Source organism: Phodopus roborovskii, unplaced genomic scaffold, assembly GCF_943737965.1.
Source record: "Phodopus roborovskii unplaced genomic scaffold, PHOROB, whole genome shotgun sequence".
In the NCBI taxonomy this organism is placed as follows: domain Eukaryota; kingdom Metazoa; phylum Chordata; class Mammalia; order Rodentia; family Cricetidae; genus Phodopus; species Phodopus roborovskii.
Window position 1 is genome coordinate 18,576,507 of NW_026126470.1, and position 22,045 is coordinate 18,598,551.

Here is a 22,045-nt window from a genome sequence, read left to right on the forward strand (position 1 = left end):
ATACACACACAAACAGTCACACACAGAGACACAGAGACACACACACAAACAGACACAAACACAGACACACACAAACACATACAGACAAACACAAACACACAGAAACACACACACACAGACACACACATACACACACACAAAGAGACATATACACACACACACAGTCACACACACAGAGACACACACACACAAAGAGACATACACACACAAACAGTCACACACACAGAGACACACACACACACACAAAGAGACATACACAAACAAATAGTCACACACAGACACAGAGACACACACACAAACAGACACAAACACAGACACACACAAACACATACAAACACAAACACACAGAAACACACACACACACAGACACACACACACACACAAAGAGACATACACACACAAACAGTCACACACACAGAGACACAGAGACACACACACAAACAGACAGAAACACACACACACACACACACACACACACACACACACACACACACACACACAAAGCCATATATGGCCAAACTTGGTTATTTTTAAATACTGATTATGTAACTTAAACAGTTATCTCTTTTCTTTCCAAATACCTTAGCTAATTAACTAGTAAAATAAACTCTTTAGATCACAAAATGGAGTTTTATGAAATTGTATGGATAAAAACCATATGGCAAAATTAATAAAATCTATGAAAAAACTAAGAAGGAATGAAACATGGTCTGGCCATTTCATCCTAAATGATTTCTGATACTGTTTCCCTCTACTGGCTCCACACTGCCTTTGGAGACATTTTAATTTAATTAAACATATATTTTAGGAATAATAAGCAAGCCATGCCTGCCTGCTCCGCTCCAAAAAATATCTTCAATGGAATAAGGAGTCTTAAATTTTGTTAGCAGATAATTTGTTTTTGATGTCTACATTGTGGCTATAAATTGTTCTTTGGAAATTTGAAAGACAAAACATCTGTCTAGCAATCATTTTACTATTTAAGTTTCAAACTTAATAAATCATGATGTTTTCCCAGCAGAGGGAATACAAAAACATAGTCTCTTACTATATACTGAGTGGACAGCAGCTAAGAGGTACTGTCAGCCAGAAAATGTGACTGTCATGGACTATTTTGCTGAGTCTTCAGGCAGATGAGCACTGGCCTCAGAATTGATGCTTCCCAGATCAGCAAGGTTGTTTTTCTCTATTTTTAAAGAATACTTTTATGGAAGCAGAAGCAGACACCCACAGCTAAACACTAGCGGAACCCCTGGAATGCAAACAGGGAAGAGTATTGAGCAAAGGCTTCATGACCAGGCTGGAGAAACCCACAGAGACAGCTGACCTGACAAGGGGGAGGTCATAGACTCCAGATGATAGCTGGGAAACTAGCATAGGACTGACCTAGAATCCCTGGATGTGGGTGTCAGTTAGGACTGGGCAGTCTCTGGTAGTGGGTCAGTATTTATCCCTAGTATAGGAATGGGCTTTGGGAGCCCATATCACATAGAGGGATGCTCTCTCAGCCTAGATACATAGGGGAGGGCCTAGGCCTCACCCTCCCTGGGGAGCATAAATGGGATGGGCTGGGGTTTGGTGGGGATGATAGGCGAGGATGGGAGGGTGTAGGAACTGGAATTGACATGTAAAACAACCTTGTTTCAAATTTAAATAAAGGGAAAATATCATTTTACATTTCAACCCGTTACCCCTCCCTCCTCTTCTGCTATTCTCCCCCATTTCCCACCCTTCCCAACACCCCCCCCCCACCCACTCCTCAGGTGTCAGACCTTCCTTGGGCAGTCAACAAAGTCTGCCATACCAAGTTGAGGCAGGACCAAGCCCCTCCCCCCTGTATCAAGGCTAAGCATGCTATCTCACCATAGAAAACGGGATCCAAAAAAGCCAGTTTATAAACCTGGGATATATATTGGTCTCCCTGCCAGCCCTGTCCTCAACAAATCAAGCCACATAACTGCATCCACATTCAAAGGGCCTAGTTTGGTCCCATGCAGGGTCCCCAGCTGTCAGTCCATAGTCCATGAGCTCCCTCTAGCTTGCCTCAGCGGTCTCTGGTTTTCCTCATCATAGTCTTGACTCCTCCTCCTGCTTTTCCATACGACCCCCTCCTCCCTCTCTTCAACTGAACTCAGGGCGTTCATTCATGTACACACTACCTCTCAGCCATAATGATCCAACTCCTTTCTCCCATTTCATTTCAAAAGTGCAATAAAGAAGTGAACGGAATATATACGTGGAGTGTTTTTACACAGGCTAAGTGTGATGTTGTGATGAGGTTTCCTAACATCAAGTCTTATAAAATCAAAGGTGGAAAACCACTAAACCATTCCACACATTTTCTCCAAAGGGCATTTTAAAAGGCAGTGCTTTGAAAAAAAAATGTGTTCTTCTTCTTAAATACATCAGGGTAATTTACCTATCATGGCTATCATTTATGATTACAGAAGTCACATGATCCTGCTAGACAATAGTGCCCTTCCTTTGATGGGAGATGTCATTCTGTAAATATGTCGCTCATATTGGTTAATGAGTAAAGCACTGTTGGCCAATTGGAAAACAAGGTAGGCGGGGCTAGGAGGTTCCAGGAAGTAGTAAGGAAGAGTCAACATGTAGAGACTGGAGAGAACAGAGGTCCGGGGCCCACTCTCCGGTAAGATGAGACCACGTGGAAATACTTAGATAAATAGAAATGGGTTAACATTTAAGACAGAGGTAGCCAATAAGAAATTCTAGTAACTGGCCAACAGAATTATATCTAATACAGCATCTCAGTGTGTTGTTTGGCGAGGCAGTGGGACCAGACCGTTGGAAAAACATGCTCATAACTTTCTTATTACCTATCCTCACTAAACATTCAAAACTGTTCAATTTACATATTGTTCCCAGCAGTACTTTGGGCTCTAGTATTGGGTCTGACACAATCTGAAAATATTCTGTGGTACTATATGAGCGTAACCGTGGAATGTAATTCCAATAATTGTTTCAGAATATTCTTCAAAAAGTAATAGGTTAAAAGATGCAAAAGTATTGAAAATATGTACAGCAAATTTCAGTAGCATACTTTTTTCTAGTATATATTTTCTCATTTTCAAATATGATAACTTACCTTGAATTTCAGTATATCCCCAGCCAGCAATTGAACAAATTCTCCCTGGAATGAATACTTGGTTTTCTTCTGGCAAACAAATAGGCTGTATATAATCTGAAAAATCACGCAAAACAAAAAAGCAGCAAAAAGAAAAGAAAAAAAATCACAAAATGTCACCCATGCTTCTAACATTTTTTTAAATCAACCATTTCCAACATTTAATGTAAAAAATTTATAACTGAATTTCATTATACCAGAACAACTTTAGATATTAAGGGGTGATGCATTTTAGAGCAGTGTTTATTTGTCTGTGTTTGATCGCATGGTAGACTGTTTGGATTCTTCTCTTTCATTAATCTTTTATATGTACATAATGCCTTAGTTCAGGATTTGTCAGTTGTGTTTGAATTTTAAATAACTATGGTACTCATTTCAAAGTGGTCCCAATATTGTAAAATGTTGGAATATTCTTTTACATCTTTATTTATCCTCTTTATATGTGTACATATACATATGTGTAAGCAAAATATTAGATGGTGTTTTAAAATATTCTTTGACAGATAGGACCATATTAAAACCACTTTTTTCCCAATTGTTTCAGTTGGATCTTACAGAAGGATCAGGTTTGACTTTTCAGCATCAATTTACAAGTCCTTTAACTTTCAGTGGGCTTCTGATGCCCACAAGATGCATGAGAGATAGAGAAATGAAGACTACCCTTGAGGACAGTGTAATGCTACTAAGGACTGTAATCATATGACTTTTTCATAATCAACATGGAGACTTATTCCATTAATTTAATTCTCTTATCAAACATGAATGTAATCTTGATAAATGTTTTATAAAATTATGCAAAAATGAATTAATTTTATAGTGGGTGGCAATGTTGCCCAACCAGGTTTTGGAAAAGACTTCAGAGTAATAGCCTGGATTGAACAAAGCTCTTTAGGAAAAATTCACTTTATCAGGTGAATTCTTGTGCATTTTATAGGCAGTTAAGACAACCCTTCATTGATTGAACTGGTGATATTATTTGGTGTCCTTTAAAACTGTCTCCACATGGATGAAACAGTTCTTTTACTTCTTTTTTTTTGCTTCTGTGTTTTGCTTCATGCATTTTGGCAGATGGACAAATGTTTCTATTGCATGACAAACAAACAGGCTGGATGAGTTCCTGGTGCTTCTTCATGAGGAACTCTAAGAGTTCATTTTAGTAGATCTCCACATAGTTAGATTTAAGTACTATGATGAAGATTTCTTAATTTTCCTACTTCAATTGTTTTTAGGTTATAAAGATGTCTGCAGAAAATTACTAAGTCTTGTGAACTAACCCTGCATTGATATTTCAAGTGTCACTTTGGATTGCTACAAGCAGACTAGGTGGCTAGATATAGTTCTCTTACCTGTATAATTCACTTTGAACTCAAGGTGCATCATAGTAATGTCATCGAACTTTCTTCGCTTATCATAATGAGGATTTATGACAATTTGATCAATCACCCTTCTTTCTACTTGAGGAGAAGTCAGATTTGATTGCATATGCAGGCCCAGGAATGCTGTCCACCTGGTTGGATCTACATTTCTTCTGAAGATTGAAGTAAGAAAAATCTTTTCAAGTAATTTTCCATCTAGAATAGAACTTTCTAGAAGTCATCTAACATAAAAAGTTAGAAATGTATACATTTCCATTCAGTAGTATTCATCTATTTCTCTAAGGAGTGTTCCTTTTTTAGGTATTTTTTTCTCATTAATCTTCACTAACATGAAAACTGGGATATACTTAGGGAATGCCATTTGGTGTTTTGATACATGTGTATATATATGATGTTGTAAAGTTTAAGTCAAAGTAAGTAAACACATTTTCTCTGAAATTTATTATCTTCTTGGGGTGAAACTTCTCAAGATGCTTTCTTCCACCTTTTTGGAACAAATATCGCTATTATTTGTAGTCACACTATTGTGTAGTAGACAACTAACCTCTACTTTATGTCAGATTACCCCTACTTTCCCCTGTTGGTTCCCCAGCTTCTGATAACCACTACTACATTGCTAATTTCCTGTAAACCAGTTTTGCTGGGTTCCACAGGTGGCTCCACTTTGATATTCCTAATCAGATTAAAGAAGCTTAACTAATGTTATTTTTCTTCTAAAATGACTCCTCAAACATATTTTGACATTTTATTAGTTACTTTTCTATTGCTATAACAAACACATAATGAAAAAGGCAACTTATATGATGGGAGGTATCATTCTGTAAATATGTTTTTCTTATTGGTTAATGAATAAAGCACTGTTGGTAAACAGCAAAGCAAGATAGGAAGGACTAGGAGAGAAGGAGGAGTCAGGGAAAGGTAGGAGAAGATTCAAGATGTGGTACCAAGACAGAAGAATTCCGGGCCCTCTCTACGGTAAGATGAGACCACATGGAAATACTTAGATTAATGGAAATGGGTTAATACTTAAGACAGAGCTAGCCAATAAGAAATGCTAGTAACAGACCATCAGCTTTATATCTAATACAGCTTCTCTCTGTGTTATTTGGGGCTGGCGTGGCTGTGGGACCAGGCAGGCTGGAAAACATGCTCGTAACACTTATATAAGAAAGAATGTATTTGGATTATTATTCCAGATGAGTAGATAGAAAAGTCTTCATGGGTGTCATTTCTGTTGAAAAGTAGTGATTATTTGTATTTTAAATTATTTTCTTTCTTCTTAAATCCTACATGCTGGCCAAAGTGGAAGAGCTGGGCTGGGAGTAGAACTCAGTATTAGGACATGGTTAGCATGGGCAAGGCCTTTGGATTTATCACTAGCTCTGAAATGAAGAGAGATATGAGGGATAGTAGATTGTAATAGAATATAATAGAAAGAAGAAAGGAAGGAAGGAAAGAAGAAAGGAAGAAAGTTAGGGAGGAAGGAAGGAAGGAAGGAAGGCAGAAGACAGAAAACAAGTGGACAGGTGGTCATATTGATAGCTATTTCTAAGTCATTGGCTGTTACTTCATAAGGCTTCTTAGATGTGGAAGTTGACTTAATTCTGACAAATTTCCCTCCATCTGCTGGGTGTGGTAAAAATACTTAAAACCTAGCACACATCCTAGGAAGTTAATATTGCACCAGATGTATAAACAAGCATTATCTCCAAATAGTGGTGTTGCCTCAGGTACAAATGATTTAGGAAATAAAAATAGGAAGAGAATCATGGAAGAGCAACATGATAGGGAAGCAGACATTAGTGTAGGTAGAATTTTGTAAGTCTAAACTGAACCCTCCCTCTGTTAGTATAAATGGAATAAGGGCAGCCTCAGCAAGTTTGTCTATAACCCTGCTTTCTCCTAACAAAAGTTTTTTTTGACTCTACAGTTATTCTCTTCTGAACAAGATGAGGGTCCCTAGAGTACAGCTAATGATAATTTAAGGAGTAAAACTTAAGATGCAGCTGAAATGGAAATTGATACTACAGAATAAAAAGTTCTTCAAGGATTACTAAGAACAATCCAGCATTGGTGGTGTACACCTTTACTCCCAGTACTTGGGAGGCAGAGGCAGATGGATCTCTGTGAGTTCAAGGCCAGCATGGTCTACAGAGCAAGTTCCAGGACAGGCTCTAAAACAACACAGAGAAACCCTGTCTCAAAAAACCAAAAAAAAAAAAATATTTTGAACTCAGAAAGAAGCAGACCAAATTAGGTAAAATTGGTCAACTTTCAGCAATTTAGACATCAATTAATAATTATGATGATTGTTTTAATCATTATAATAAATTGGTCATGAAAGGACATGAATCTATATGAGCAAAAAGAAGTAGTAGTATTATGAAAAGTGGATAGGAAACTAGGACATAATTTATTCTGTGTATGAGTGAGTATAAATGACATTGAAATGCAAGAAAGCCAAGTACAGGCACTGGAGGAAGCCACAAATCATCATTATCCACCTGTGGACTAGTCATAGAAATAAGGAATCATTTTGAACACCCTACTTTGCATGACCTCCAGAACAGCCCATGAACTTGTGATTTCTTTTCACTTAAGCCTTCTTCCTCTGCCCTCTTCTGGGTCTCTCTCTCACAATCAACTCTAAGTAATAGAATACTTTAGGATTCTACTTTAGTCTTTTTTTTTTAAACCTATATACATGGGTTTATCTAGTGATGCCATTAATTCAAATACCAACGGCATATTATTACACTTTAATCATTGCTTCTCTATAATTTAGAGTCAAATTGACCAGTATCAATAAAAACCCACAGACAGAAATTATGCAGAGGTAGTTTAAATTGGAGGTCTTCATTGGATTCCTCCCCTCAGAGCTTGGGTAACCCCAGAAGAGGGGAAGGAAAAATTGTAGGAGTCAGAGGGGATGCAGGGCATCAGGAGAACATGGCCCAGAAAGCATAGGGACCCACACAGGTCTGTACCAGGCCTCTGCATATATGTTAGAGCTGTTAGCCTGATGTCTTTGTGGGACTCCAAACACATGAACAGGTGCATCTCTTATTCTTTAGCCTGCTCTTGACCCCATTTTCCTACTATTTGTTGCATTTTCCTTATTTGTTACCTTCTCCAGCCTATTTATGAGGGCTTTTTGCCTTGACATATTGTATCTTGGTTTTGTCCTGTTTGCCTCATGGAAGCCTGTTCTTTTCTGAGTAGGAATGGAGGAAGAATGGATTTGGGCAAGAGGGAAAGTTAGGAGGAGCTAGAAGGAGTATGGGGGAGACTGTGAATGGGATGTATTGCATGAGAGAAGAACATATACATATACATACATAGCTCATATATGTATAAAAATAAGAAATGTTACTTCCTTTTTACTGCCTCATTGTTCATTCCTCATCTCAACACTGTACATTTTATCATACTCCCACTGTTACTTATAGTCACCCCTTAATTCTTCCTGGTACCGGTATGCTTAGATGTCTTTATTATTAAATTCCCATCATCCTCAGCTATGATCTTAGGTTATCATCATCAATTTTTACCTGCTTTTTACAGTTTCACTTTTGATTAGCAAGTTTATCCCCACACATCAGCTTGATAAAATAAAGTCATCTTTCAGCCTCTAATGTTTGTTCATCTCAGTTATCATGGCCCAATATTCTTTACCTAGACTGTGCCTCAACATCCAATGTATTATTGTTCCTTTAAGATCTAGATCAAGTAGCAAAGATTCTTGAGGTTTCTGGAATAGGCCTACATCACACTATCTTTGTTGCTATGGGTCTTGATATATAATCATATAATCATGTTATCTATTACTTCTTAAACTTTTTCCTTCAAGTGGATCAGTGAAACTGATCTCCAACTATCCTAGTACTTTCTTCACTTGGCTTGTACTGGGAACATGTGTACATATAATTCTCTAAAATATTTGATTTAAATATTTTATCCTTAACATTTGAAAAATCCTTAGTGCAAGGTGAGTCCTTAGCAAAATCACTTTACTGAATGAACATATGGAAATCAGGAAGCAAAAAAATCATCAGAAAGATTTAGTAATGTCCATTATATTTGAAGTCAGATAATGTTTATCAGTGAAATTAAAGGTGGTAGCTCTTCTCAACATAGAGCTGACTTTAGAGATCTGATACAGAAGCCTGTAGAAAATAAGACTTTTGAGAAATCTATTAACTGCAACATACATTATGTCTATTACAAAATATGTGATTAAAGGATGTGTTAGTAAAGTGTCAAATGGGGAGTTTAAGTAGTCTGAGGAGATAGAAGAGATGTCTACTTCCTCATCTACTGGATAAAAGAGCCTTCCTAACGTTGTTGTGTAGTATTAGTTCATTAAGTATCTGGATCACAATATTTCTTTTATTAAGAAATCACTTTTACTGATAAAATTAGGGAATAAGATAAAAAATTGATGCCATTTTGTTATTCTGTCAAAATATTTTAAATATAGGTCAATAAAATAATTTGGAAAATTTTGCTTTGCCAGTGAGAACAAGAAATAGATGAGAAAATTAGAAAGAGAAACTGTTTCTATATTTCTATTGAACATCGAAGGATAGTAAGATGCAGATATTTCAGGACAATTCTGAATGTTTACAATTGTAGTATGGCTCACCTTTACTCATTTGTGTTCAAACTGAAAGTAGATAAAGACATTTTGTACTCTGTGTGATTGAACATGTGTTTATAATAGTTAGGGCAACCTTTCTATCATTTCATGTATTTGTGGTTTGAATAGGTATTATACTGGTATCACTGACCTATAAAACATACATCCATAGATTAGATAAGTGAATGATATCATTAATTCTGTTCTAGACCTATTTGACATTTAGAAATAATTTGCTTTGTGAGGATGTCAAACAGGAATTTACCAAACCTGAAGCTAATAAGACAATATTGCTGATTAATATCTGTCCATGTGCAACAGAAAGGGCCAAGCTTTTAGCTAAAACTTTGATTTATAATATACTTGTGATAGAGATCATCAACTTTAACTTGAAGTATAGGAAAAGAGCAAAGGAATATTTAGTATAGATGAGAAATGAATGCCTACTGTACTTGTTTCTCATGGTGTCTTAGGAAAAACATCAAATATAATTGTCAGAAGACAGCAAAGTCAGAGGAGGTTGCTTTTACTGTGAGCAAGGATATTATTTAGTTATCTTAGCATTCTTCTGTGTATAACATCAGAGAACTATAAAGGCAGATGGAGAAATTCCTTGGATAGCTCCCCGGGAAACTAATTGGTTAACCAAGCTACCATCTGGTCAAGAGTCCCAGATCTACAGACTTCTGTGGTCTGCATTTGCATTTGGTGCCATGGACATCTGGATGCAGGTGGGATCAACAGAGTTCATCAACATCACAACTCTGCCTCTTCTGCTCTTCCCTGGAAGTGTCTGACAATTTGTTTATACATACCCAGTAACTCTCCTTGACTGTTATGGAAGGAGACTTTAGCTCTTTGAACCTATGTGCATCTGCCTTCTCCAAGCCTGATCCCAGGGTTCATTCTTAGAGTCTTAAGCTGTCATGGGAGACTCACCCTAACCTTAATAGGTGAGGTTATGGAATTCAGTGCCCACTCAGTTCTTAGATGCTAGGAATACATTTTGTAATAGGTTCCCATACATCTTAGGAAGAAGCTTCTGTTCTTTTATGATCTCACTGAGAATTGTTAGTAGTTAACTAAAACCTTGACATTGCCCTTGTGTAAGAGTAGATGAATAGTTTCTTTGGCCCGGCTGTTCGTTTCTTCCTTTCTCCTCATTTCTCTCCATTTACTCTCCTTACACTCATGGTACTGCATTAGGAATGACTGCTTTTAATGAGAGGAAATCAATCCTAGAATTAGGCATGGATTTTGATCTTTGTGGTTACAAAATCAACTTATACATGGAAACTAGTTCCAAATTTTAAGTACATGTAGCACTAACAATGCAACCCAAGGATTAAGTCATTGCAAGGTACTTATTTCACAGACTTTTAGAGCACAATGTGCTCATAATTTGAGGGCAGTTCGTGAATGTGTTTTTCCTACTGATGATTTGCTAAACATTAATTATTTGACCTAATTGAATGATAGCAAACATTATGCAATAAATATCTGTTCTACATTTTTAAATGTTTCCCTTGTGACAAGATTAAAATGTCAGTGTATATAGGAAAAGTAACCAGTGATATTACAAATGAATAATATATTTGAGTCAAAAATGTTATACATAGTTTTATGGAAAATGATTGGAAAGTTTACATCACAAACAGTAGAAATATTTTCCTGGTGGGTTTGGGCCTATACAAAATCAGATGCTATTTTTTATCTGCTGAGTTAACCCTGTTTGCTAAAGGACACCTTGCTGAGGGAGGAAATAATTTGCTCTAGGTTATAAGAGAAAAGGGACCATGGGGAAAACTATCAGTTGCTCACATAGAGGGAATGGATGTTAGAGTTAAAAGGCAATGTTAGGGCTGAATGATGATGGCAGAGATGTTAGTGATGAGAAACGAAGAACTTGAGGTAGCTAAGAGGTCTTAAAAGCAGGCGAGTAGAAAGGAGGCAGACTCTGAGGATTAAGGTCAGTGTCATCATGTCAGTTAGCTGGCTTTCCTGAGACCACAACCCAGTCTTCCAGGAAACATCTGAAAGCTATTCCTTTTTAACAGATTCTTGTTTCCAAAGCAGGTAAGTGAAATGATCCCTAAGGAAGCTTTCATCTGTTTCTACAGGTAAATCCCAGTCTATCTTATAGACAAGATGTTGACCAACATCAACAAAGAACAAGTATATATACTTTTTGGTATATATACTTTGCATATATAAAAAGAGAACTTAGTATGATTATTAACACTGGATACACCTGTGAGGTTGAAGGCCCTTAACACCATCCAGGCAATGGTCATAATTAACAAAACAGGAGACAGGTGGACAGATGGGGTAGTGGCCCATGATTGGCACCAATCAATTCCCTGGTTGGGGTAGGGGAGCATGCACAGAAAGTATGGGCTTAGCATTGGCTCTGATAGCCCAGAGAACAAATAATCTCACAACAACTATCACACGTTTTGTTCAGTTTGTGCTACAGCCCTATAAAAGCTAATAGATTATTTCAGGGCTTTCCCTTCTGTTGAATCCTCTCCACTCTTGGACATTTCCTCACTTTCCCTTATTTTGTCAAGTTTACTTACCATCTCTTAATAAACTCCCACCGTGCTTTGCTTACTCTTAGCTGAATATGCATGTTATGCTTTGACTAGCATGAGACAGGGAACACAGAGCCAACTGTCTCACGCCAACCTTTGGTGATGGTGAGTGTTTGGCACCCTGGTGTATGAGTCATGCACAGCTGAGCCCTTCACCTCCATACTCACCCATATACACAGTGTGCAGCCGACACCAGCCATTCATTGCTGACAAGAGACGCACCACAGACCAGCCGGTCTCTGTAATACAGAGCCACCACCCAGGGCCACGCCCCGGCATGCGCATCACTTCCACCAACAATCTTTGGGTTGACTTTCTGGGTCACCATTTTCTCTCCACATGCTATCAAAAACAATCGAAGAAATGGCATATACCTTGTTTCTAGGTAATTCATTTGGTCATTGAAGTAATGACAACATAACTTCAAGCGACATAAAATTCTGTCTGGAATTTTAAACTGAAAGCTTAAAGTTGACAAATACTTACACTGGTGGTTGCAATGTAACAGAGTCAATAAATCTTGTGTACACTGTAGACTATAACAGAAAATAAGTTTTTGTTAGTTAAATAGACATTTAAACCTACATGCCAGATATGAAATTTAGGAAAGCTGAAATCCACAGAGGAAAATGGCCAACCTGAATGTCAAATAGGGTTGTGCTTGCATTTTTACCATTTACTCTTTATGCAGTTCTAGGAAAACCTCTTAGTATCAACGTGATTATAATAGAACTTAATGTATTGTGATTTCATAGAGATGAGGTGAAAACTTTGCTTTGGAATTATTAATTAAACATAGTTAATATTTGATCTATGATAGATATTGCCATTTTGCTCACACTAGACTTGGATTTCATTATAGTCTTATACTTAAGGAATATGCTTCAATATCTCTAGTGTTTCTCTAAAACCATATATAGAACTCAACCCTATGTTCAATGAATTCCCTTGTAACCAAACACCTATGACATGTCACAGTTAGCAGCTTGGGTTATTATGGTGAGAGAAAAAAAACTAATTTTTTTTCTTTTCCACAATTCTGTGAACAGAAATTGTATGTTTACTACAAATTGTAGATTTTTAGCAATACCATCACATGGCTCTTTAAAAATAGATGCTATTCCTTTACTTTAGTGCCACTATTGAGCAAATTATGGCTTCCTGGAATAAAAGCTCTGAACACTCCAAGCATTTTTAAGAATTAAAATAACTTCTGAAGAATTAATGGGAAGATAATGTGTGCCTTGTTTATGTTACACCAAAAGATGGTTCATTCAAGACACGGTAAGATTGGCTAGTCCTACTCAAGAATTGAAACTAATGAATTGCTTAAACATGACTTACTCCTTAAAACATTTAGACTATGATTGACCATTTGGTAACTGAAGTAATATAAATTAAGTCTGTTAATAGAAACAACTGATGAAAATCACCCACAATATCATCAATTTCAGAGCTATTTAGTAAAGATTCATTCTGTTAAATTGTTCTATAAGTGAATGAATGCATTATAGTGTGTTTGCAAGAGAGGCAGAAATGGGCATGGAGACTATAAAATAATGAATAGGCACACACTGCTGAAGCAGTATCGCCTATAGTTTTGAAATTTTTTCAAGAGCCAAAAGTATACATAAAGAAAATTTGTTTATAAGGTATTATACAATCCAACCAGTAGAGGTCAATGTTACACCAGGAATCATAATACTTCACACTTCTGCTGCTGCTAAGGACAGCCCACACATTAAATAGCACACATGTTAGTATACATGTGCACACACTTAGAGTTAAATGCTGTACACTTAAGAACCTACCAGAATGTGGTGTACATGTAGCTTGAATCCTCTTACTTTGGGAAATGTATAAAAGAAATGAGCAAAACAATACTGTATGCTCCATCAAGGCATCTCAATATTTTTAGAACATGAACAATAGAGCTTATTTATAAGCATGTGCACCTACATCCTATTGGTGATATTCTGTCTTAATATACAATTTCAATAGAAATATAATAAAATGTATTTTACTAACAATCAATATGATTGTATGTCTCTCACTATGTGTAAAATTCCTCAAAAAGTCTCAATTTTCCTTTCGGTTTCCACCTGTGTTTGAATGAAGAGTAGTTTATCGGATGCCACATGGATCACAAGTCTCACAAAAACACTTTTCACATATAAAGTACTCATCAATAAAAATCTATATTCGAAATGACTTCTAAAACATTACTGGTGGTCTTGGAAAGATCAAACAATGCTTAATTATTTTGAATCAAGCTCAGACATAGTTATAGGTCATTATCAATTTAACAAGCAAGTTCAGTTTTTCTCTAGTAACTTCTCCCTTATTTTTCTTAGAACCCTTAAAATAAGGATGCTCTGAAAGGCACCATTTTTCACATGACACTGATTGTAATAATCCTACAACAAATAAATAAAAGCATAAGTTAACTAAGGGAATGAATAAATCAATGTCCCAGTTTTACCAGTTCAGATTAAAATGGGCAATTAAGAAAAGGATTGAAAATGTCAAGGTAATTGGCTTTTTTTACTGTAAACAATGGTAAAGAATACGTCTTTTCTAAATATAATGGGTGTAGGCATAATAGTGGCTTTAATATGACTTGGTGCTGACACATTTTCATAAGAATGGAATGACGTTATCTTTTTCTGAAACATGCATGATATTGTTGTGAATGGCTTTAAACGGTTTCCTTTTCTCTTTCTTGATAATAACCAATGCAGGAAACAGGAGTGGGTAGAATTCTCAACCTACTGGAGAGCCACGGAGTTTTAGAATGCTTTATAGCGAGGAAGTGGGGAAGCTGTTTGAAAACTTTCCAATGGTTTGGTTCATTTACAGGGCTACTCATGACATCAGTCAACATTGTTGCAAAATACTAAACAGGCAACACCCTTTTTGATGCTAAATATGGTCTTTATAAATTTGATTTATTGTTTGAGCTGTGGGAGTTCGAACTTGTGCAAATAGAAGAATTGCATTATGTTAGTTTTGACACCAAGTCTGTTAAAACAAAATATAGTGGTAATAGAATGTTAACTAAGAGTACAATTTTTAGATAAAAACTGCCCCTAGTGCCTAAATAGGAGAAATTACATAATTTACTCATGACATGCCTTTCATAGATGGTGATGCTTTACAATACTCTACAAAAGCTTGAAGGGATAAATATAATTTAAAATAGTAAAAGGAGACACAATATAGGCTTGATTACTTTTAAATGATATTCATATTTATTTGCTAAGAAAATTAGTATTTAATTCACATCTAACCCCTTGCCTTTTGATGGTGGTCTGAGGACCATTGATCCTACTCACTTAAGGATTTGCAGTTTATTTTTAGGGGTTTAGGAATTTAGAATATGAGAATAAGAACAGTATTAAGGTATATCATCTCCCTTTCTGTATGCCAGAACTTTAGTTACTTATATTTCATTATACTGTATTTTATAAAAATGAGGGTCAGACAATCCTATCAGAAAAGATTAGTTAGCATTACACAAACAAAAGAAACTACACAACTTTCATGGTGTATGGGGTACCACTGTGTGTAAGGTACCACTGACATTTTATTGCCTTCAAAATATTTCCCATCTAGTCCTGTGTACCAAATGAGAATAAAACATCTTAGTACCCACCTGGCGGTTAGTGTCAAGCTGCCATTAGGGGCTCTGTTTAAAGTCACAAATGGCCCCTTTCCAGTAGAGAATGTTGGCATTGATGAGTTTGAACTCCTAAGGGAGAGGAAAAATGACAGAAGATAAAATAGCAAAAAAAAAAAATGTTACATTTTAAATCACTCAATGATGCTTGAAATAATTTGATGACATGGTGGGGGTTAGAAGGAGGGGAAACAGTGGTTGGGATGTATTGTATGAGAGAAGAAACTATTTTCTGTATACACACACACACACACACACACACATATATATATATACTCAGTATATTATATATACAATAACAAACACTACTATAAAACATTAGAGAATTATTATAAGGGCATGAAATAATGCCTTTGACACTTGTTTGCATAACTTGCAATATCATACAAAGATCACTCCACATTTCTCTTGAGGATCTGATTCTTTTCCATTTTTCTTTTCTGTGTTATTGAATGAATGTCATTAGTTCAATGGGTCAATACATACTAAAATTTGAATGAAATTTGCATGAGATAAAAACAAACACAGCACTCATGATTTAAGTACTTCTTTCCAATGAGTATAATTTATTTTCGAAAAATCAAACCACCTAAGAGCTATGTAGTGAAATAAGATTTTCAGAGTTTAGTTTTCAAATAGATCCATCTACCTACCTACATATCTATCTATCCATCTACCTATTTTGCTCCTGATGTTTTATTAAATTTAAGGTCCAAGCAGTTCCAATTAAAAGACAGAAGACATAGTTGCTCTGAGGACCTCTAAAGCCTGAATCTGCAGTTGACAACTCGTGAGCCACCACAGGGTGGCAAAAGATACCTCCACGTAAAAAGGCATACAATTCTTCATGCTGAAATCTGTAGAATCTGCATCATCTACTGTGTGTCTTAATGATAAGTTCTTATTATCCTTACTTGTACCTTACAGTTTAGCTAGAGATTCATTCAAGATCATAATCTTAATATAAAACCATGCTTTTAAATTTGAGAGTGAGTGGGGAGGGCAAGAAAACCAGGAGAGGGTTAAAAATGACACTGTGTACATATGGAAAATCCATAACTCTTAACAACAATCTTCTGATTCTAAAATCATGATTTTAATTTATTTATGGCTCTCAGGAGACAATGTAGTATTAGGTCTGCTGCTGCCTCTCCAGAATGTTCAGTGTCTCTCTTGGACTGTAGCAAAGAGCAACAGTGTGTTTGTGTGCACAGGGAATGTGCAGAGAACACTCACAATCCACACAATCAATGAAAAGAAAAAAAAAAACAGTTTATGCGGTAACGCCTCTGTCTTCTAATGTATTCTATAGGCTGAACATTTATTTGGGTCTTACAGCCACTAAAGAGGAAGTTGGAAAATTGGAAGCTCTCTCTAATGTCACAGAATTTGGTATATTATACTTTCATTTGAAAAGCAGAAATATTTAATGAAAGAACACAAAAACATTAATATACCTTTAATAAAATCTCAAATAGATTTAGCAAAGCAAAAACAAGCCTTACTATTGTTTTTTGAGTTTTTTTTTTTTTTTTGAGATTAAAATGTCTCCTCTATCATGTGAGTAGAAGAATTATTTTACTTATGAAGCTATAGGCATGTGTATATGTTGCACTTTAGTGGGGGAGGAAAGGCTAAAAACTTTTCCAATGTAAACTAGTTCCAGGTGAAGGCTGTCACATTCGAGCAAGAGAGACTGTACATCGAGAGCTCAGGATTTTATCAGCATGTAGTTTCTGGGAGAAGTCCTCACATCAACTTAAAATACAAGGTCTCCTGAATGAGAAGAGGCTTTATTTGTTCGTGTTGGCTGCAGGGTTTAGACATCTGAACTGATTAGTTCACTTCTCTGCTGGGAGGGTAAAGTCCGTGGTGATAATTACTCTCTAATCTCCTTTTAGACGGCTTTCTTCTTGTGTTTTAGTTTCTTATTCTGCTCATGGTGTGCCACCCCTGAGCATTCTTTCAAATAGTTTTCTAAGTCTTCTCTTTTCTAGAAGATATTCCCACAGTACTTTGTCAATAGCAGCGGCTGTCACCCCAGAAAATGTATTAAAAAATATGAACTACCCAGAACCACTTTAAATCTATGGGTTCAGAAAGTTGGCATACAGGCCCAGCATGTTGCTGTAACAAAGTTCTCAAATGATTCTAATGTCTGCTACAGAAACGAGGAAGGTCAAGCTGAAATATAGTCCCTGTTTATTGTAGCACAACATTCTGTCATTTTGCTTCTATCTTGATTTCTAGCTTTTAGAATCTGTTCTTATGTACAAAAGTGGAGAACACCCTCAAGACAGCTACATGAAAATGTATTGCAGGCATGTGAATTTTAAACAACTCAATTTCACTGCTCTTTCTCTGTTCCTTTGATTTTTTTTTAAAGATAGGTCCTAACGGGCCTTATCAAAATCTCTGGATATTTAAATAAAAGTAGAAAATAGTAAATTACGATTTTTTTAAACATTTTAATCTATTGTATTTATTACATATCTACTGTTCGTGATAGGTGTTGTGACTATACTTACTGACTTTATCTTGTCTATTCTAAACAAAAGGAAGGGTAGAAGATGACTTTTAAGAATAATGTACACATGTTCTTCTCTAGAGATCCCCAAAATGATATTCCATGGTGATATTGAGGCTGCCCTAAGATGATGTGGAGATAGTGTTCACATGAAAAAAAAGAGACATATTTATTATTCTCTTCTATGTGATTTGGATGAACATGGGACAATAGTACAGATCGCATTTAATTACACAACTACACTGACAGAGTCTTGCTATGTGTCCCTAACTGTTATTAGTCTTATTATACATCCCCAGTTAACCTTGGCCTTTCAATACTCCTGTTTCAGTCTTGAGTGCTAGGACCATAGGAGCACAGCATCACACCATCTCTGGTTTGCTAGAACACAATGCACCTTTTCAAAAAAAAAAAAACTATAAAATATTCACTTACGTTATTTTTCATGTATAATATTGATGTCAGAAACCTAAATTGTATTCTTATACTCTACAGAGTTCTTAAGCTCATACACATACTTCCATGTGTAAGAACTGGATATTAGATTTAGGGAATTAATTAGAAGCAGATGACATACATTCAAAATCTTGCCAGCTTAAATTTATCCTTTCTTCATGCACATTATTTAAATTTCATGCCCAAAAAACAGGATATGAAACAACAAAAGTATAAGACAAACTGTTAGCTTAAAAATGACAAAATAATAAAAATACATGGGAAATAGATATTAGCAGCCCTAGGTAATGTCATCATAATGAGTCTTTTGCCGACTCTCCAGTCAGCTCCCAAATAATGTCATGAAGACCTATTATTAATTATAAAACTTCTGCCTGTACCTTAGATTTGTTTCTAACTAGCTTTTTTAACTTAAAGTAACCATTTGTATTAATCTACATTTTACCATGTGGCTTTTTACTTTTCTGTCATTCTATATGTCTAACTCCCTCCATATCTCCTTGGTGACTCCTCTAGGCCTTGATTATTTCCTCCTACTTCCTCTCTCTGCATGGACATCAGGCCTATATCTCCTGCCTAGCTATTGGCCCTTTTAAAACCAATCACAATAATATGTTTTCACACGGTGTACAGCTATCCTACAACATGTTATCTACCCCTTAGTTTTGAAAAAAGTTCTTATAGTGATACAAATTGAATCAAGATGATTAAAATGAATTAAAAATTTTGTGATAATTTCCAGATCTACAGATTTTGATAAGTCCAAAGCCCATTTCTTTTCTTTTTTCTTTTAATTTAAAGAAAATCTCGTTTTACAACCAAATCCAGCTCTCCCTCCCGTTCTCCCGTTCCCCTCACCATCTCCCCATCCCAGCCCCCATCCACTCTTCAGAGATGGTTTGACTTCTCATGGGGGATCATCAAAATCTGCCACATCGTTTGGGGCAGGACTGAGGCCCTCTCCCATATATCTAAGCTGAGAGAGTATCCTCCCATAGGGAATGGGCAGAGCCCATTTCTACAACTGTCTGAAATGACTAGAGATTTAGTGTCATACAGATCATCTTATATAGCTTTACCTTGTTTACATATTATTGTCTCCTAGCAACCTATTTCCAAACCAGTATTATCATTTTCATAGCTTATAAACTCATAAATAGGGCTCTCCTGACTGGGGAAATTCTATTCTATGTGAGAAAAGAAGCATATACATGCAAATATTATAACTTTTTAGGTCATACATGAAGGGAGTATAAAATTATAAAAGAATTCTAGGGAGAGATAAAGGGCTATCCCCAGGCTGCTCAGATGGTGTTCAGTGTTCAGCCACTCTTCTTGGGCCCTGCTTAGGTTGCCTCTCCTTTGTCTTGCTACTCAGACTGCATTTGCTGAGATAAGGATTCCTCCCTGCAGGGAGAGCTTAGGTAGAGATGTTTTAAGCCTTTGGATACACTAAAGCTGAAGGAATAATAATGCATACTGCAAATACGACAACCAGGCACTGTAGCTCATTTCACACCCCAAAAGCTTTAAGCAATGAATAGAGCCAGGTGGGATTAAACTAAAAAGGCTTTGGAGGAGGAACATCTTTCTTTTCGTATTGGAGGGAAAGAAGGGGATTGAGTTGGCAGGACAGAATTCAGGACTTTTATAGACTCAGGCATGGTGGCTGGCAGAGAATCCGAGACAAAGTATTGCACTCGAACAGTGTCAGCAGTGGGCAGTTAGGTAACACTGTGTCTGAGCTGGACTAATTTCAACGGCAAATCTCATGCAGTTACTACATTTACAGCAACACACCTACCATTCTCCTAGAGAAACTTGTAGTGAATAGGTAAATTGAACAATGTTAAATTGCTTTTCTGACCTAGGCTCTTTAAATTTTGTGATATTTGTATAGAAGTAAACAAACACTGATAGAAGAGTTTTCTTTACCTAATCAAGTCCTCTTCTGTGCATGGTACCACAGTCACAGCAAAAGAGAAATCAATGGGTGAATCTTGTCATTGTGGTCTATTATCTTACAGAAGTAATAGTGTTTGGAGGAAAATAAACTGCTGGCACTTCAACCAAAGAGGTGGCTGCGAGATGAGTTTTTAAGAACTTGTCAAGAAGGCAGGTTCTTTGTGGATACTATATTGAGTATTGTGTACAGCATTTTGTCCTTGAACTTTATTTTCCTAAGTGTTGCTGGTTTTATTTTAATCAATTGTATGTATTGTGTGTGCTGATGCATGTGAGGGCGTGCGTGCGTGTGTGTGTGTGTGTGTGTGTGTGTGTGCGCGCGCGTGCGTGTGTGCGTGTCTGTCTGTCTGTCTGTCTGTCTATTTAGAGTGTGTCTGTGTTGTGAGCCAGATGACTGGTGTACGCCCAGACATGCATCCTGTCTTAGTTCTTGGGTTATAACTTGTTGGCATCCCTTGCTTATGTGTCTGGACCATCCCAAAAAGGCAATACATTTATCAGAGATGAATTTTGGGAAGCTGTCAAAGGACTGCATTTCATTTGCTCCTCAGTTATTTTTTAATTAATGAATTTTTAATTTTAAATCAGGGTAAGTGGGTGTAATTTGTTTCTCAGGTAAATGATAAGCTTTTAGTAAAATGTATCATTTACTGGAATTACTTTGGAAGACATTTTCACACAGTAGAGATTATTTTTCCAACAACTTAACTAGAGTTACTTCCACTACATCACACCTAGGTAATATGGTGCTGTGGCTGGAACTAAAAGTACTTGCCACCAAGTCTAAGAACTTGAGTTTCGACCATCCCCAGGAATGACATGGAAGAGAGAACAGACTTCTTTGTCCCTCACACTCTCCCTCCATCCCCTCCTCCCCAGTTTACTCCCCTTTTGTGTGTATACACATGCACCTACTTACACCTAAATAATTGTAATTAAAATATAAATATATAGTTTGAAAGTTTTAAGTAAAAAGGAAACAAAACCAGAAAGTAAAAAGTAAATAAAGAGGAATCAAGGTTAAAGGTAGTAAAGTTTTCTCTGATCTTTCTCCTATCTTGTCCTGGAGGATGTGTGTGTGTGTGTATTCATGTACGTGGCTCTGTGTGTTGTATGCATGTGTGTTTACAGTTGAAATAAGTTAAGGCTTTCCCTACATACTTGAAGATTCTCAGGACACTGGCAGAAATTACATATGGGAACCAGAATACTGTCTATCAACTTATTAAGCCAATATAAATGCCAATTTTAATTTCAGGTTTCAGTTCCTCATGTCAAGTTGTTGAAATAAATGTGTGTTTGTGTCAGATCTTTCATTTTCTTTTTGAACTCATAATATAATGAAAATATTTCTCCCTTCCCCTTTCTCCAATTAATTATGGTAATTTTATTGTAAAAAACTAGTCATTCCTCTACCCGAGTATTGATCAACACCTTTCAGTAGAAGAACATTGATGCAAGTCTATTTTTTATCTAGATTTTAGAATGTGAAGATAAGTTTAATAGTCTGGTATGTAAGGTGGAGACATATTGCATGGGACTCTTAGGGTTAATGACTCCTCCTGGAACTCCTAATCAGGAAACAAATCATTAGCTCAATTACTCACAAATTTTTCTTTAAATATTAGTATTAATTTTAATGATTTTGCAAGACAAATCC

The 22,045-nt window shown here is 36.3% G+C and overlaps 1 protein-coding gene across 1 annotated transcript in view; it reads right to left on the minus strand.

Annotated features, from left to right (window-relative positions):
• The window catches only part of Tmprss15 (transmembrane serine protease 15), a 95,436-nt gene that overhangs the window by 5,328 nt on the left and 68,063 nt on the right, over window positions 1–22,045 (minus strand). Inside the window, exons 22-26 of the mRNA XM_051191778.1 lie at window positions 15,414–15,509; window positions 12,245–12,294; window positions 11,926–12,100; window positions 4,495–4,676; window positions 3,110–3,205 (exon numbers count right to left, since the gene is read on the minus strand). Of these exons, the coding sequence (XP_051047735.1) occupies window positions 3,110–3,205; window positions 4,495–4,676; window positions 11,926–12,100; window positions 12,245–12,294; window positions 15,414–15,509 (599 nt within the window). The remainder of the gene's footprint in view (window positions 1–3,109; window positions 3,206–4,494; window positions 4,677–11,925; window positions 12,101–12,244; window positions 12,295–15,413; window positions 15,510–22,045) is intronic.